This window comes from Chiloscyllium plagiosum, unplaced genomic scaffold (genome assembly GCF_037043375.1).
Source record: "Chiloscyllium plagiosum isolate Xiang-an unplaced genomic scaffold, Cpla_swu_hap1 HiC_scaffold_45, whole genome shotgun sequence".
NCBI lineage: Eukaryota > Metazoa > Chordata > Chondrichthyes > Orectolobiformes > Hemiscylliidae > Chiloscyllium > Chiloscyllium plagiosum.
This window is the reverse complement of record NW_028270183.1, coordinates 22,161,832-22,178,221: the sequence shown is the minus strand read 5'-3', so window position 1 is coordinate 22,178,221 and position 16,390 is coordinate 22,161,832. Positions and strand designations below refer to the sequence as shown.

General features: G+C 43.3%; 1 protein-coding gene across 11 annotated transcripts in view; it reads right to left on the bottom strand.

Annotated features, from left to right (window-relative positions):
• LOC122552175 (adhesion G protein-coupled receptor L1-like) overlaps nucleotides 1-16,390 on the bottom strand; it is a 631,704-nt gene that overhangs the window by 199,202 nt on the left and 416,112 nt on the right. For all 11 annotated transcript variants that reach the window (XM_087983422.1, XM_043694733.2, XM_087983425.1 and 8 more), the window contains exon 5: nucleotides 8,868-8,977. In XM_087983422.1, the coding sequence (XP_087839548.1) occupies nucleotides 8,868-8,977 (110 nt within the window). The remainder of the gene's footprint in view (nucleotides 1-8,867; nucleotides 8,978-16,390) is intronic.

The window sequence follows — 16,390 nt, the reverse complement described above, 5'->3', positions numbered from 1 at the left end:
AAGGGCAATCGTGGCATTTACCTCAGCACCAGTGAGAATATTGACTCCAGTAACAGAATGGGTATATGCCACAGCAGCAGAATGGGCATTCAGTACCAGTGCTGTTGGCACACTGGACTAATGCAGGACAAAGGTTTCTCTAAGAAAATTATAAGGAACATGGGTTAATGTCTCACAAGAGACAGTAAGTTTTCTCTGGTGTTTTGAAATTAGCTTTTTTGATTCTTTTTATTGTTAGTGTCCTTAAACTAAATAGTATGATCAACTCTTTTCTTGGATCATTGGATGTTGGAAATCTCATTTACATGTCATTTCCAGATAATATACCTTCATTGTTTATTAGATTGTTACAGGAAGAGAAACAGGTTAAAATAGGTGCTCTCCATCTTCCAGCACCTTGTTCAGCTCTGTATGCCCTCTGCGCACTGTATTCCAAGGGCAATACCTACTAGTGTTCCCACAACCTGGGAGTGACTGGATTGTGCAGCAGCCTTTCACTTAGCATCTGGCACACCATCCTCATTAGGCTTTTCAAATGTGTCAAAGGTTAAAAAGCACAATATGTACAGTTGCAGCAACAAGCAGGTTAAACTGGCAAAAATTAACTTACAAGTAGTTGATGATCTATTTAATTACAGAACTGGGGTGGGTGTGGACCTTCCAGTGACTTAATAAACATTTGCTTGTGCATGATTAAGAGATGGCATTGCTCAGAGTGTTGAACTCCAAAATTCAGCACTGGTATCAAATCCATTATAATAGAACCTAAGATTCCTGATGCCCTGGCTTCCCAGTTAGTTCCACTGCCTTGAATGATATGTGTATACTTAATTCCTTTTAGTCCTCTCTGCTCCTGTGTGTCCATACTTTTGGTTTTACATGGCTTTTCCTCATTACTCCATGCCTATGTTTGAACATAAAAGCCTTCTCTCACTCTAACTATCTCTTCCATATGCTTATATACCTCTGCTCCCACTACCAACAATCATTTATCAAATAACACTCCAAGCAGCATCTTCTGCACACACAGTGTCTCCTTCTGCTAACTGGAAAGATGTCAGAGATGGGCGTATGTGCAACCTGGCCCTGGAACGTGTATCACCATTCCTGAGATATTTCTGAGTCAGATGTCACATGACATCAGGTTATAGTCCAACAGGTTTATTTGAAATCACAAGCTTTCAGAGTACTGCTCCTTCATCAGGTGAGGTGGAGGGAAGCACACTGATTATGGAGTCATAGAATCAGAGTTGTACAGCATGAAAACAGACCCTTTGGTCCAACCAGTCCACGCCAATCATGTTCCCAAACTAAATTCGTCCCATCTGCCTGCACGTGGCCTATATTTCTCCAAACTTTCCTATTTACAAACTTATCCAAATGTCTTTTAAACATTGTACCTATACGTGAATCCAATACTTTCTCTAGCAGTTCATTCCACATACAAACCACTCTCTGGTTTAAAAAAAAAGTTGCCCTTCGTGTTCTTTTTAAATCTCTCTCCTCTCACCTTAAAAATATGCCCCCTAGTTTTGAACTTCCCACCATAGAGAAAAGACCCTTGTCATTCACCTTATCTATGCCCCTCATGATTTTATAAACCTTAATAAGGTCACCCTTCGACCTTTTACACTCCAGAGAAACATGTCCCAGTCTTTCTAGTCTATTTTTATATCTCAAACCCTGCATACCCAAAAACATCCTGGTAACTCCTTTCTGAATCTTCTCCAGTCCAATAATATCTGTCCTATGTCAAGGAAACCAGAACTGCACATAGTACTCCAGAAAAAGGCTCACCCAAATCCTGTACAACCTCAACATGATACTACAACTCCTAGACTCAAAGGTTTGAGCAATGAAGGCAAGCATGCTAAATGCCTTCTTAACCACCCTGTCTACATGTAATGCAAATTTCAAAGAATTATGCACCTGAATCCTCTCAGTCTCTCTGTTCTACAAAACTACCTAGAGCCCTACCATTAATTATACAAGTCCTGACCTTGTTTTATTACCAAAGTGCGATACTACACACTTATCCAAATTAAACTTTGTCTGCCACTCCTCAGCCTATTGACCCAATCGATCAAGATCTCTTATTTGTAATCTTAGGTAATCTGCTGCAGGATTTCAGAATATCCCATTCTAGCTAGTTTATTTTGTACTCTTTCCATTTTCTGCTAGTTTCAGGCTTGTCCCACTTAACCAGACCCTTGAATGTAACCTATTTATGTTGTGTATTTTGTCAGAGAGAATTCATGCAGCTGGTTAACTCAATTGAGATATCCAATCTAAAAAATAAGAGTTCATGTCTCATGTGAGGTATTGAATTTATTCTTATAGATTTTCAAATTAGTTGTTTAATTAATGTTTTTTACTGGCTAAACATCATATAACACCAGATTACAGTCCAACTGATTAAATTGGAAGCACTGGCTTTCAGAGTGCCATTCTTTCATCAGATGGTTCAACCACGCTCTGAAAGCTAGTGTGCTTCCAATTAAACCTGTTGGACTATACCTGGTGTTGTGTGATTTTTAACTTTGTACACCCCAGTCCAACACTGGCATCTCCAAGTCTTTTTTAACTGGTAGTGTCCTTAAAATAAATATAATCGATTCTTCTCTGGGATTTCATTTATTCATTGACATTCTGATTATCTACCTTCATTATTTACTAAATTGTCATTGTAAGAGGAAACAGTTGATAATTAATTAGCAGACAGGATATTAAAACTTGCAGTTGGTTAAGGAGTGCACAAAATAAGAACAGATAACTTAAATTTTTTTTGGTAATCTGCGTCAAGCCAGATTGCTCTTTTTAATGCAACAGTTGACACTGAGACTGCAACTGAGGCCATGCAGGAAATACACCCCCTAGAGTTGGGGCACCAATAAACACAGCCTTCTCCATTCCCTCTGTCCCAACCTTGGCAATCATCACTCCAACTTCCTTGGTTTTAGAACTCCCTTCCATCAAATTCTCTGCTTCTCCAAATCTCTTTCTTCCTTTAAGTCCCTCCTTAAAACCTGCTTCTTTGTTCAAGTTTTTGGTGTAGTTCTTCTGGCTTTCTACCTCAGATAAACTTGGATTCTGGGGTCTTCTGCTGTGTTCAAGGCTTTAAATAATCATAGCTTGATGTTTGTGATCCAATTGAATCAGGAACAAATGGACTGTGGGTTTGTTGAGGTGGAATATATCGGCCATCTGCTTCCATTCAGGAAAGCAAGAACTTCACAAAATCACAGAATTGGTACAGCGTAAGAGGAAGTCATTTGGCCCATTATGCCCACTCTAGCCCATTAAATGAGCATCATTACCCAATGCAAATCTCCTGCTTAATAAACGTATCCTTATGTCTGTCCAAATAACCATCCAATGCCCTTGTAAATGTCTCAAGTGAACCTGCCATGACCACATTTCCAGGTCATGCATTCCACACACTAACTACTTGAGTGAAAAAGTTTTTCTCACTTCACCCTTATTTTGTTTGCACATCATTTTAAATCAACGCCCTCTCATTCTTATTCCTTTTATGAGTGGGAACAGTTTCTCCTATGCGTGCTGTACTCAGCTGCCCATGATTTTGAAAATATCTCTCCAATCTCCTCTAAGCCTGCTTCTCTCCAAAGAGAACAGTCCCAACTTCTTCAACATATCTATGAACTCGAATTTAGTACAGCATTTTGCACTAATGGCAAAGTACTATTGAAGTGTAGTGATTGTTATAATATAGGAACAGGAGCAAACAATGTGTGTGCAGAAGATCCCTCGAGTTGCAATAGGATAGCAGCCAGATAATCTGTAGGTTATTAATCAGGACAGCACAGTCAATTCCACTACATGTCTTAAAAAAAGGTCATGGAAACTTCATGTTCTTGTTTCAACACTTCCCACACCTCCAACAGTGCAGCGCTCTCTCAGCAATGTTTGGCCTGGAGTGCTTAGTCTGAATGAACTCCTTAACTCACTGGACTCTGTGCCTCCGAGGCATGAATGCAACCAGCTGGATAAGCACCTTCATACCTCTGAGGCACAGGCAAAGCAGCCAGCACTCAGCTGGTAATGCCTCATGTTTGTAGGTCACTTTGTAAAGGTTTACTAGCCACATTGTGAAATCTGCCCCAGCTGCCCTGAGGTGAAGGTGGGATAAATCTTCAATTTGCACATTTCTGTCAAATGGGCGATGGCAGATTGACAAACCATCTACTTTGGAAGCTAAAAGAATTAAAAGTGAGAAGTAGAGGGTAGTGCAAATACCATTTTCATAGAATCCCTACAGTGCAGAAAGAGGCCATTCGGCCCATCGTGTCTGCACCGATTCTCGGAAGAGCATCCCTCCCAGACCCAACTGCCTCACCTCACCCCTGTAACCCCACATTTCCCATGGCTAACCCACCTAGCCTACACATCCCTGACACTATTGGATAATTTCTCATGGCCAATCCACCTAACCTGCACATCTTTGGACTATGGGAGGAAACCCACATGGATATGGGGAGGATGTGCAAATTCCACAATGACAGTCGCCCAAGACAGGAAGTGAACCTCGGTCCCTGGCACCACGAGGCAGCAATGCTAACTGCTGAGCCACCGTGCTGGCCAAAAGCATGTGGGAACAAGTCTTCAGCCCCTCAATCCTCTCCTATTATTTGATTAGACCACAGTCAATCTTTCATAGGATGAAGGTGTCAATGGTGTGGCCAATGTTTGCTACTCATTGAGAATTGCCCTCGAACTGAGTGGTGCGCTAGGCCATTTCTGAGGGCAGTTAAGAGTTAACCCCATTGCTATGGGTCTGGAGTCACTGAATAAGGATGGTAGATTTCTTTCCCTGACGGACATTAGTGAAATGGATGGGATGTGGTGACATTCAGGGAAAATAGTGCTGAGGTAGAAGATTAACCTGTTCAATTGAGTGACAAAGCAGGAACCTATCTTGCTTTCTACCCACATTACTGTAGGTATAGACCCACACATAGGCCAGGAGTAAGGGTAAGGTCAGGAGATTGCCTTCCTGAAAGACATCAGTACCCCAGATCATTCAATGAACATTGTTTTGGCTGGCATTACTGAAGTTAGCTTCAAATCCCAGGTTTATTAATTTGAACTTGGATCTCAACACTTGCTGTGGTGCGATTTGAACCCTTGTCCCTAGAACATTAATGGATTACCAATCCAGTGAGATTACTGTTGACCTTCACATTCCTGCATTATGTGCCTTTGCTCCCATCCCTTCTTTCAATTCCTAATAAAAATCTATTGGTGTCCATTTTCAATATTTCAAATGCTCCCAGCCGCTTTCCACCGGAGTTCAGACAAGAGAGTTTTGGATATTCCCTCACTCTCTGCACCAGCTCTAATTATATCCTCCTGGGGTTCTGGATACCTCTATTAGAGGAAATAATTCTTTCAGATCATCTTTGCTGTTGGGCTCTTGTTAAATTTTAAACACGCTGATCAGAATCTGAAAAAGTCAAAAGGTATCGTCTGACAAAATCATAGCCGAGAGTCTCCAGAACGTGCCCGAGCCTGAATCTGGGTGGAGGTGTAGGGTGGAGGGGGGCATGGAGGGGCAGTCAATATTTCACTTTGAGTTCAGGAATGTGTTAGGCCTGCAACTCTTTGGGAACATTTGGGATAAATTGTTGGAGGGTTTTAGGCCGTGATGGAGGCCACTCACTCAAGCACATTCTGCCTTTTAATCTGACTGTGGCCGATCTGTATTTCAATTTCATTTCAACTTCCACCTCCAATTCATTTAATGCAAAATAAGTCAATCAAACCCAGCTTTGAAATTTTCAATTGCCTCCAAGTCTCAATGGTTTTTGTGGGTGGGGTCAAAGGGGTGACAGAGAGTTCCACATTTCCACTGCCCCTTGTGTGAAGAAGTACTTGCTGATTATCCTTTGACAAGGTTTCATTTTGAGGTTATTCCTCCCCCTGTTCTGGGCAGTCCCAACTACAGGCAATAGTTTCTCTACATCTGTTTCCGCAATGCTATTAATCATCTTATGCACCTTATCTCCTGTACTTAAGGAGATACAAACCTAAAAATGCAATCTCAAGGGAGGCAATAGCCTATTGTGCAGAGATCCAGGAAATGTCCTAAGGGTCCGTGTTCAAATCCTGTTACAACAGATAGTGGCATTTGAATTCAATAATAATCTGGAAGTATGTCTCTAAGGGCAACCTTTTGACTTTCGGGGGGAAAACCGATCTGGTTCACTAATGTAATTCAGGGGAGGTATCTCACACTCACCTGGTTTGGCCTCTGTGTTATTCCAGGCCCAAGCAATGTGGTTTACTTTTAATTGCCCAGTGGGCAAATAATGATGGCCAATAAATGCTTGTTTAACCAGCGATGCCCTCATCCCTAATTGGTCAGGGGCTCTCATCAGGAATGTGAATGAATTCAAAAAGAAAATCTGCCCTTCTGTTTAACCCTTTCATTCCTGGAATGATTCTGATGGAACTGTGTGGCACCCCTGCCTGACCAGTACATGGATGTCAGGAAAACCTAGTCCAATACTCTCTAGATTGGCTTATAGTGAGGAATTTCAGTAGAGGTAAATGTTCATCTAAACCTACATTAAAAACAGGAAAAAAGAATCCTTATTAGTGTGGTCTGGTATAACATGGTCTCACTCTTTCGAGGCCAATACCCATGGTATAATTCCTGAGGTATGATGTTCAGACTGAAACTTCGACCTAGGGTCGTGCTGGAGTTTTATAAATCTGTAGCAATCCCTCTGTGTTCAAGTCTTTTTGAGATCTCTGGGGGGATATTGCTAATAACTTATGCCCACTTGCACCCCAAGAGTCTCCAGTCCCCCTCAACAGACACCTTCCTGTCTCAAAACTTCTCTGTCTGTAGTAAGGGGAAGAATCATTGAATCCCTTGAATTGGAAGCAGGCCAATCGGTCTGCACTGACCTTCCAAAGAGCAGCCCACCCAGACTCAGCAACATCCCATCTCCCATCCCTGTAACCTTGCATTTCTCATGACTACTTCACCTAACCTGCACATCTCTGGACACTATGGGCAACTGAGCATAGCCAAACCACTTAACCTGTACATCTTTGGACTGTGGGAGGAAACCAGAGCACCTGGAAAAAACCCACAGAGAATGGAAGGTACATTTAAACTCTTTGACCTGAGGCTGAAATTGAACCCAGGTTCCTGGCGCTGTGAGGCAGCAGTGCTAACCACTGAGCCGCTGTGCTGCCCAAGAGGGTATCGTAGAAGGAGGGATGCCCATACACCAGTCCCAGGCATTTGATTTAAGGAGGGATTTGGTTTACAGCTTGTTATAGCTCTTGGGATGCACTGGTAGTGTTCCTACTCCTGGAGCCAGAAGGTTCGAGTTCAAGTCCCACCTGTTCTGGAGGTGATTAAGAGCAGGTTGTTTTGAAAGTATGTCTGTGGCCTGCTCTCCAGGAGTGGATGAGCCTGAACTATCCCATTTAGGACCCTGCTGGTGAACTGGGGACTGTGAAGGGTCTCAAGACAGAGCTGGCCTGCAGGGTCAGGGGTCAGCGAGCAGAAAGCACCAGGAAAAGAGATGCAGAGAGCCAGACGGGTGTGAATCTTAGTAAAACAGGGGAGCACTGGAAACTATCAGTCTTGGGGAACTTCCCGAAGACCCTCCGTGAGGTTCAAACATCATATGGAATGGGTATGAGTAATAGGTGTGCGCCCCCTCATCTATCAGAATCTACAGCGAGTTGAATTGGGATTGGGAGAGGTTGCAGATAGTGCCACTGGTGCGTGGACTGAGGGTTAAACCAGACTCTGCTCCACATGATGTAGGATGTCAAGAGATGCAGATCTTTTGATCTCATAGAAACTCTAAGGTGCAGATTGAGGCCATGAGGCTCATTGAGTGCATCTTATCCAGACTCAGCCCGCATTCCCCCACTACCCTATCTATGGTAACCTTGCACTTTCCATAGCTAACCCACCTAGCCTGCATATCCCTGGAGACCACAGTACATTTTAGCAGGGCCAATCCACATAACATGCACAAATTTGGACTGTGGGAGGAAACTGGCGCACCCGGAGGAAGCCTACACAGGTGCAGGGAGAATGCGCAAACTCCACTCGAACAGTTGCCTGAGGGTGGGATTGAAACCTGACGTGGTGAGGCAGCAGTACTAATCAGTGGGAGCTAACAGATCATATAGTTTGTTGTAACTGTAGAAAAAGTGAGACAAGGGCTCTTATGGTGAAGTGGTAGAGTCCCTACCTCTGGACCAAGAGGCCTGGGTTCAAGTCCCAGCTGTTCCAGAGGTGCATGGTAACGCCTCCCTGAACAAGTCATTTTGAGAATATCTAGAGCTACGAGAGTCACTTTCCCCTGCACTCCCCACGCCATCCCTTCCCCAACTTTTCAAGAATGAACAAACTTAAATGTGCAGAAAAGCAGCTCATAAAGATGCTGGTGTCCTCTTCTCACTGCGCTGCGGGGAGAAAAATAAAAGAGGGAGAAGAAAGGAGGAACGAGGAAGACGCCTTGAAAAGAAGCTGTGAGCAGGGTTAGAAGGAAAGGGTTAGCAGTGAATGACCAGCCGCACCAGTCATTTGACTCACGGCTTGGCGACAGGGCTGTGATTGGCCGGATTCAACACTGAGCGATCGTCTGAAAGGGAAGTCAGAGACGGACAGACAATGCCTGCTGAAACCAATCGAAGGATAGGCCCAAGATGTAATGTCTAAGCCCCTCAGCAAAATACAGTTGTTATGGTCAGGAGACTGCACCCCGGACTCAGGGACAATCTCCACAGCAGTGAACAACAATGAACAAACAAGCTCTTCACAAAGGGCAGTGGTCCATGAGGGTGAGATTAGAATGGGAGCTGGTACTTACTGTAGGGGACACACTCATACTGGATCTCCAGATACTTGTAGGTCCCTGGGCAGGGGTCAGGGAAGACGTCGGAACCTGCCACCACCACACACTGTGTACGGTTGTTACACCTGCCAGAGAAATAACACCAATTAGAGACTTGGAAACTGCTGTGGAAACACTGCAGAAAATAATAATTTCTTACGTCCAAGGGCAAATGCAGAATGGGGTTAGAGACAAACTAAAGCTCCTTCTACTCTTTCAAGCTTAATGTAAATGGAAAATATAGCTCTCTCTACATTGTCCCCATCAAAGAATCCTAGGACGCAGACAGCACAGGGTTAGATACAAAATAAAGTTTCATTATCATTGTTCTTATCAGACAGTCCCAGGACAGAAACAGCACGGGATTAGACACAGAGTAAAGTTTCATCTATTCTTTTAAATGTAAAGTAGAGCTTTCCCTACGCTGTCGACATCAAATACTCCCAGGATAAGAATGGCATGGGTTTAGATAGAGAGTAAAGCAACCTCAACACTTTAAAATAAAAGTAAATAGAAAGGAAAGCCTCCTTGATACTGTCCGCATTGATCACTCCCAGGACAGTGTCAGCACATGTTTAGATCCAGTGTAAAGCTCCCACTACTCATTTAAAATGATAGTGAAGATTTTTCTACGCTGTCCTCATCGCACCCTCCCAGGACAGGTGCAGCACAAGGCTTGTTACAATTTGATTGATCTGTTCTCATCTTGGTTGGCTTGACTGTTTGAGAGAAGGTTCATGTCTGACAATGAATCAAGGAAAACACTTAGTAGGACCATGTTTTTGGAGCTTTGTTTCTTATTCAAGATTCTAACTGAGGTTCTGGCCCATTCAGAGAACAGAGACAATTCTGAGGTTGATTATTAATGATTTAACCTCCATCATAAGTTTGGCAGTACTGTATTAGCTATCTAAACTGTCATTTTGGGGGTTGCACCATAATTATTGGGGCAGGAGTGGAGTAGGGTGGTAGGGAAGGGGGAAAACTGGATCCCTGCAAGTTGAGCACATGATAAAAATGACTTGTGCTTGAGCTCCTGTCTCCCTGGAATGATCTGCTCCCATGGACATTGTTCTACCCTCGTGCATTATGCTTACCATGGGGTCTGTAAAGCATACCACTTGAATTCAGAACATAACATAAGAAGTAGGAGCAGTATTAAAGTATAATCATCATAGTCCCAGAGGACCATAGGGCTGCTCTCTCATTATAGAGAGACAACTAATGGTGACTTAACCTGAGGGTCACTACGCCTCAAGACAAGGGGAAAGATTGAGAAGGAGAGTCCTTCATGGTAACTACAGGAGTAGGCAATTCAGCCCATTGAGTCTGCTTCACTATTTGATCTGATCATAGAGTCATACAGCATAGAACCAGGCCTGTTGTCTATGCTGACCAACAATCACCAAACTACATTAATCCATTTACCCTGGTCCACAGTTCACCATTCCTTGGCATTTTACATACTTGTCCATAAGTTTCTTAAATGTTGTAAGAGTATCTGCCTCCATCACCATCTCACGCCATATGTTCCATAAATCTACAACCCTCTTGGTGAAAAAAATTCTTTCTCACAACTCTTCTAAACTATTTGCTCCTCACCTTAAACTTATCCTCTCTGGCTGATCTAGTTGAGTTAGCTCCAGATGAACTGTTTCAATTCTGAGTCTGCTGTATCTCCGTCCTTCCCTTATTGAAGATATTATTGTCTGACTCTCAGTAGGTTCTGTGAATTCTTTACTTACATTGTAATACACAGAACAATGACCCTCTTTGTCTTCTTCAAGTATCAACAGCATGTGACTATTGTGTCAGAGTTACACCAACATATCCATCGTTCTCAGTAAGATATTTATCCCTATCACACTGCAAACATGTTGAGGGCTACAGAGAGAAGGGTGGAAGAACTGACAAACTATCTGCTAGATAGTTGGAATGAAAAATCTTTCTAAATATTGTAATCACAGGCTTAAACATAGGAACCAGGAGCAAGTCATTTTCCCTTTTGAGCTTCAGGACTGAGATGAGGAAGACTTTTTTTGTCAGAGGGTGGTGAACCGTTGGAAGTCTCTACTCCACAGAGCTGTGGAGGCTCAAAGATTGAGGATCTTCAAGACAGAGATAACAACCTTCTAAATTTCATGCTGCAGTTAGACAGGATCTTGGTGAGTCCACACCTTGAGTACTGTGTGCAGTTTTAGTGTCCTAACCTGAGGAAGAGCATTCTTGCTATTGAGGCAGTCCAGTGAAGGTTCACCAGACTGATTTCTGGGATGGCAGGATTGTCATATGAAGGAAGACTGGATCGACTGGGCTTGTACTTGCTGGAATTTAGAAGAATGAAGGGGGATCTCATAGAAATATACAAAATTCTGATGGGACTGGATAGGCTTGATGTGCAAAGAATGTTTCCGATATTGGGCAAGTCCAGAACTAGGGTCCAAAGTCTAAGAATAATGGTAAAGCCATTCAGGACTGTGATGAGGCAAAATATCTTCACGGGGAGAGTTGTGAACCTGTGGAATTCTCTCCCACAGGAAGCTGTTGGGGCCAGTTCGTTAGAAATATTCAAGAAGGAGTTGGACATGGCCCTTGTGGCTAAAGGAATCGAGAGTATGAAGAGAAAGCAGGACTGGGATACTGAAATTGCGTGATCAGCCATGATCATATTGAATGCTGGTGCAGGCTTGAAGGGCTGAATGGCCTACTCCTGCACATATTTTCTATGTTAAATATTGAAGATATGAAAGGGATAATACCAGAAAATGACATGAAGATTGGCCATGATCTAGTTGAGAGCCGAGGGGTTGGATGTACTTTCCTGCTCCTGTTTCCTAGACTCCAAGAGGAAGGGGTTGTTTGAAGATGATCATAGAGCACAAGGGAGTTACAGAGATAAGAAGGCATTTAAACACAAGATGTGAATTTAATATTTTAAGATGCAGTCCAAATGTTCTGATTGCAGTGCACCTGAAGCTATGGCAGATATGAACAGGTGAAACTAAATCTTCCACTGGGCTGTGAAGACCAGAGCTAACAGCATAAACACTGCAAGATGTCTCACAGACACCAGGCTCCTGGAATTCAAATTAAAAGCTGAAATCGAAAACAGCAAGAGAGGGAGAGAAATGTGTCAGAGCTTCTTCACTCATGCAAATATCTTGCAACCATCTTGGGCACTTGACACACTAATGTAAAGTGACTGCACTTTCCCTCTAATTATTCGTCTACTATTATGCCAACCCACTTTTGCAAACCCTCAGTGTCTGTCATAGTATCATTGCAAAGCTTTTGAACTGCACGTTCCACTGAAGAATTACCTTGGAGGTGAACAATAAGGATTATTCCATTACTGTTGCCTCTGGCAACCCAGGAGTGCGGCATTACAGAGCTTCAAAATGCAAGAACGGACGGGCTCTGACAACCAGCACTGAGTGACACGTGAAGCTTTAGTGAACTCTTGCCATCTACAGCTGTCAGCTGGTTGGCATGACAGCAATTCCCAGGAGACTGTATTTAAGTTGAGATCATTAAATATCCAGTGATTCCATAACATTAGATGCATAGGTAGACAGAAGCACATTGAAGGCTGAACATAAACTGGGGCTGAACAATACTTAAATGTAACTGCCTCCATCGGGGACTGAACTGAATCGGCCCTATTATCTTGTTAGTTACTGGCCTTGAGATAGGCTTCAGGGAGCATCAATGCGGGCACTCCAGGGAGCATCAATGCGGGCACTCCAGTCTTGTTCAGAGAGAGTGTTACGATGTCAGAGGTATAGAATTTCAGGTGAGGTATTAAACTGAGGCACTCTCTGCTCTTTTGGATGGACACAGAAGATTGCATGGCACTATTTCGAAGGAGAGCAGGAGGCCAACACTTGTCTCTGAATTGCCATTGCTGAAGCAGATTGTCTGGTTATAACAGCATTACCACTTGGGGAGCTTCCTGTATGCAAACTGGTTCCCATGTTTTCCACACCACGAGTTTGATTACACTTCAAAAGTATTTAATTGGCTTTACCATGTTTGAGACTGTACTAAGATCACAAAAGGCACTACATAAATAAATATAGTGCTTTTTGTGATCTTTCAGCTTTCAGCTGTGCTCAAAGTCCTTGGTCATGTGCTCTCTCCTTTGTAAGCTTCTCATGAGCATTGTCCCCAGTGAGCTTAGCTTATGAACTATATGGCCTTTCCTGGTTGATTTGATTAAACAATTGCTGCACCCTCTTGAATTTGGCCCAATTAACACTGCACCAATTCAGATGGACTTAGGATACAGCTTACCAAGGATCATGCTGATCACATTCTTCGTCACTATCATTCAAGGTGCCTCTTTGATCATCCCCACTGACAAATTGACAATGGGAATTCATTCCAGAAGGGAATTGGGCTATGATTTCTGCTTCCTTTCCAGTACATCCTTCCAGACAGATCAAAGCATCACTTCTGTACAAAAGCCTTATCAACCAAAATTTCACAATGAGACATAAAGAGTTATTAGGGCAGGTGAGGAAAAGATTGTTCAATGAGGCAGGATTTATGGAGCTATAAGGAGAGGTTGAATATGCTGGGGCTGTTTTCCCTGGAGCTTCGGAGGCTGAGAGGTGACCTTATAGAGGTTGATAAAATCTTGAGGGGTATGGATAGGGTAAAAAGACAATGTCTTTTCCGTGGGGTGAGGGAGTCCAGAACTAGAGGGCATAGGTTTAGGGTGGCAGGGGAAAGATATAAAAGAGACTTAAGAGGCAATTTTTTCATGCAGAGGGTGGCGCGTGTGTGGAAATAAGCTGCCAGAGGAAGTGGTGGAGGCTAGTACAATTGCAACATTTAAAAGGAATCTGGATAGGTCTATGAATAGGAAGGGTTTAGAGGGATATGGGCTGGGTGCTGGCAGATGGGACTAGATTGGGTTGGGGTATCTGGTTGGCATGGACGAGTTGATCTATTTCCGTGCTGTACATCTCTATGACTTCATAAGAGGAGACAGCCCAGAAGGGAATCCTTTAACTGTCCCAGATATCCTGATTCTTAATCAACCTTATTTTCCCTCTAATTGTTCTGCCTAAATCTTGCAGCCATCTCTTCCACAGCCTCTGTTGACCATGTTTGATAGATGCCTATCATCAGAACTTAAGTGTTGCTGAAGACAGACATGCTTTCAAAGGTTTTCATTTGGCACTCATTAGGACAGACACAAGAATACTAAATTTGAGTATCTCTGAGAAAAGACATATTATGTTGAAATAGAACAGAGAACATAGAAAAGTACAGCACAGAACAGGCCCTTTGGCCCATGATGTTGTGCCAACATTTAATCCTAATGTAAAATATAATAACTTAACCTACGCATCCCTCAACTCACTGCTATCCATGTGCATATCCAGTCACTTAAATGTCCCTAATGACTCTGCATCCACCACCACCGCTGGCAACGCATTCCATGCATTCACAACTCTCTGCGTAAAGAACCTACCTCTGACGTCTCCTCTATACCTTTCTCCTAATATTGTAAAATTATGACCCCTCGTACCAGTCAATCTTGCCCTGGGGAAAAGTCTCTAGCTATTGACTCTATCTATTCCTCTCATTATCTTGTATTCCTCTCAGGTCTCCTCTCTTCCTCCTTCTCTCCAGAGAGAAAAGTCTGAGCACGGTGGCTCAGTGGTTAGCACTGCTGCCTCACAGCACCAGGGTCCCAGGTTCGGTTCCAGCCTCGGGCGACTGTCTGTGTGGAGTTAGCACATTCTCCCATGTTTGTGTGGGTTTCCTCCCACAGTCACAAAGATGTGCAGGCCAGGTGAATTGACCATGCTAAATTGCTCATAATGTTAGGTGCATCATTCAGAGGGAAATGGGTCTGGGTGGGTTACTCTTTGGAGGGTCTGTGCGGACTGGTTGGGCTGAAGGGCCTGTTTCCACATTGTAGGGAATCTAATCTTATTCAACCTCTCTTTGTAAGACAAGCCCTCCAGTCCAGGCAGCATCCTAGTAAACCTTCTTTGCACCCTCTCCAAAGCCTCTGTTTCTTTCCTATAGTAGGGCGACCAGAACTGGACACAATATTCCAAGTGTGTAGCCTCACCAGGGACTTGTAGAGCTGTAGCAAAACGTCGCAGCTCTTAAACCCGATCCCCTTGTCAATGAAAGCCAAAACACCATATGCTTTCTTATTCACTTGGGTGGCAACTTTGAGGGATCTATGTACTTGCACACCCAGATCCCTCTGTTCCTTCACACTGCAAAGAATCCTGTCTTTAATTCTATATTCAGCATGCGAGTTCGACCTTCCAAAATGCAACACTTCCCATTTATCTAATTTGAACTCCATCTGCCATTTCTCAGCCCAGCTCTGCATCCTGTCTATGTCGCGCTGCAGCCTGCAGTAGCCCTCAATACTATCGACGGCACCTCCAATCTTTGTGTCATATATCAATAATTGTGAAATTATTGATCTTGCACTCATCAGGACAATTCTCAAGAATACCAAGGTAAAGGGAAACATAAGAGGAGAGTGCTGATTGATTGGCAGGTAGAGTCTGGCTGCTAGAGGTATTGTCATGGAGAATGCACCCATTAATGGTGACCGACAAGCTTGGTTCAAATTTTAAACCAGGCAGGTTGATTTTGATTGGTCGAAGTATTGCCTTGAGAAATGAAGCTGCAAATAGCTCTCACCTGGTTTTCTTGAGCTGTAACAGGTGTGGTCTGTGTCAGTGCAAAAAGGCCAAATTTTGAAGGGAGCAACAATTTATACTGCATGAGAAAAGAGCACTGATTTGTTGGCAACTTCACTCTGGTTGAGGCATTGCCTCGAACAATGCATCAGGGAACCACTGTCCTCTATATTTTTCTTGAGAAAAGTTGCAAATCATAGACATATTCCCCTTGCCTGCACAGGACAGGTCCCTGCATAAAAAGTAAGGGAGGCACATTGCCTGGATACTTGTTGCCACTTAGCTCCCCACTGCTGCCTGGATCAGGAGTTCAGTCACCCCATTAGAAATTATCCTATCAGTTTTTTTCACATGCATTTTAACACTTTTCCGCCTGGTTTCACAAATGCTCTTCTTTGCATTGCTAATGGTATCACAAATCCACTTCCTAAACACAGTTAAATAGTATTCTGCCACAGACCGTGTGCTTTTTCATTAAATGGACAACTTGTTGTTACACATGTCAGCATGATGTCATTGATAGCCCCTTGGTTTCTATCAGTCAGAAGGTCCCTGGGTTCAAGTTCTGTCCCTGAAATGGCAGCATAAAAGTCTCTTTGCAAGGCACTCAGTTATCTTTGGTTTCTCTATTGCTGCTTGTCTCATTTCTCTTTTCTTCTTGTAATCTTGTCATAAATAAGTAGGCCATTCAGTCCCTCAAGGCTGCTCTGTCATTCAACAAGGTGATGGCTCATCTTTCACATCCATTCCACTTTGCCGCCCATCTCCCCATTATTCTTGATTCCCTTTATTCCCAAATTCCTATCTTGATCTTTA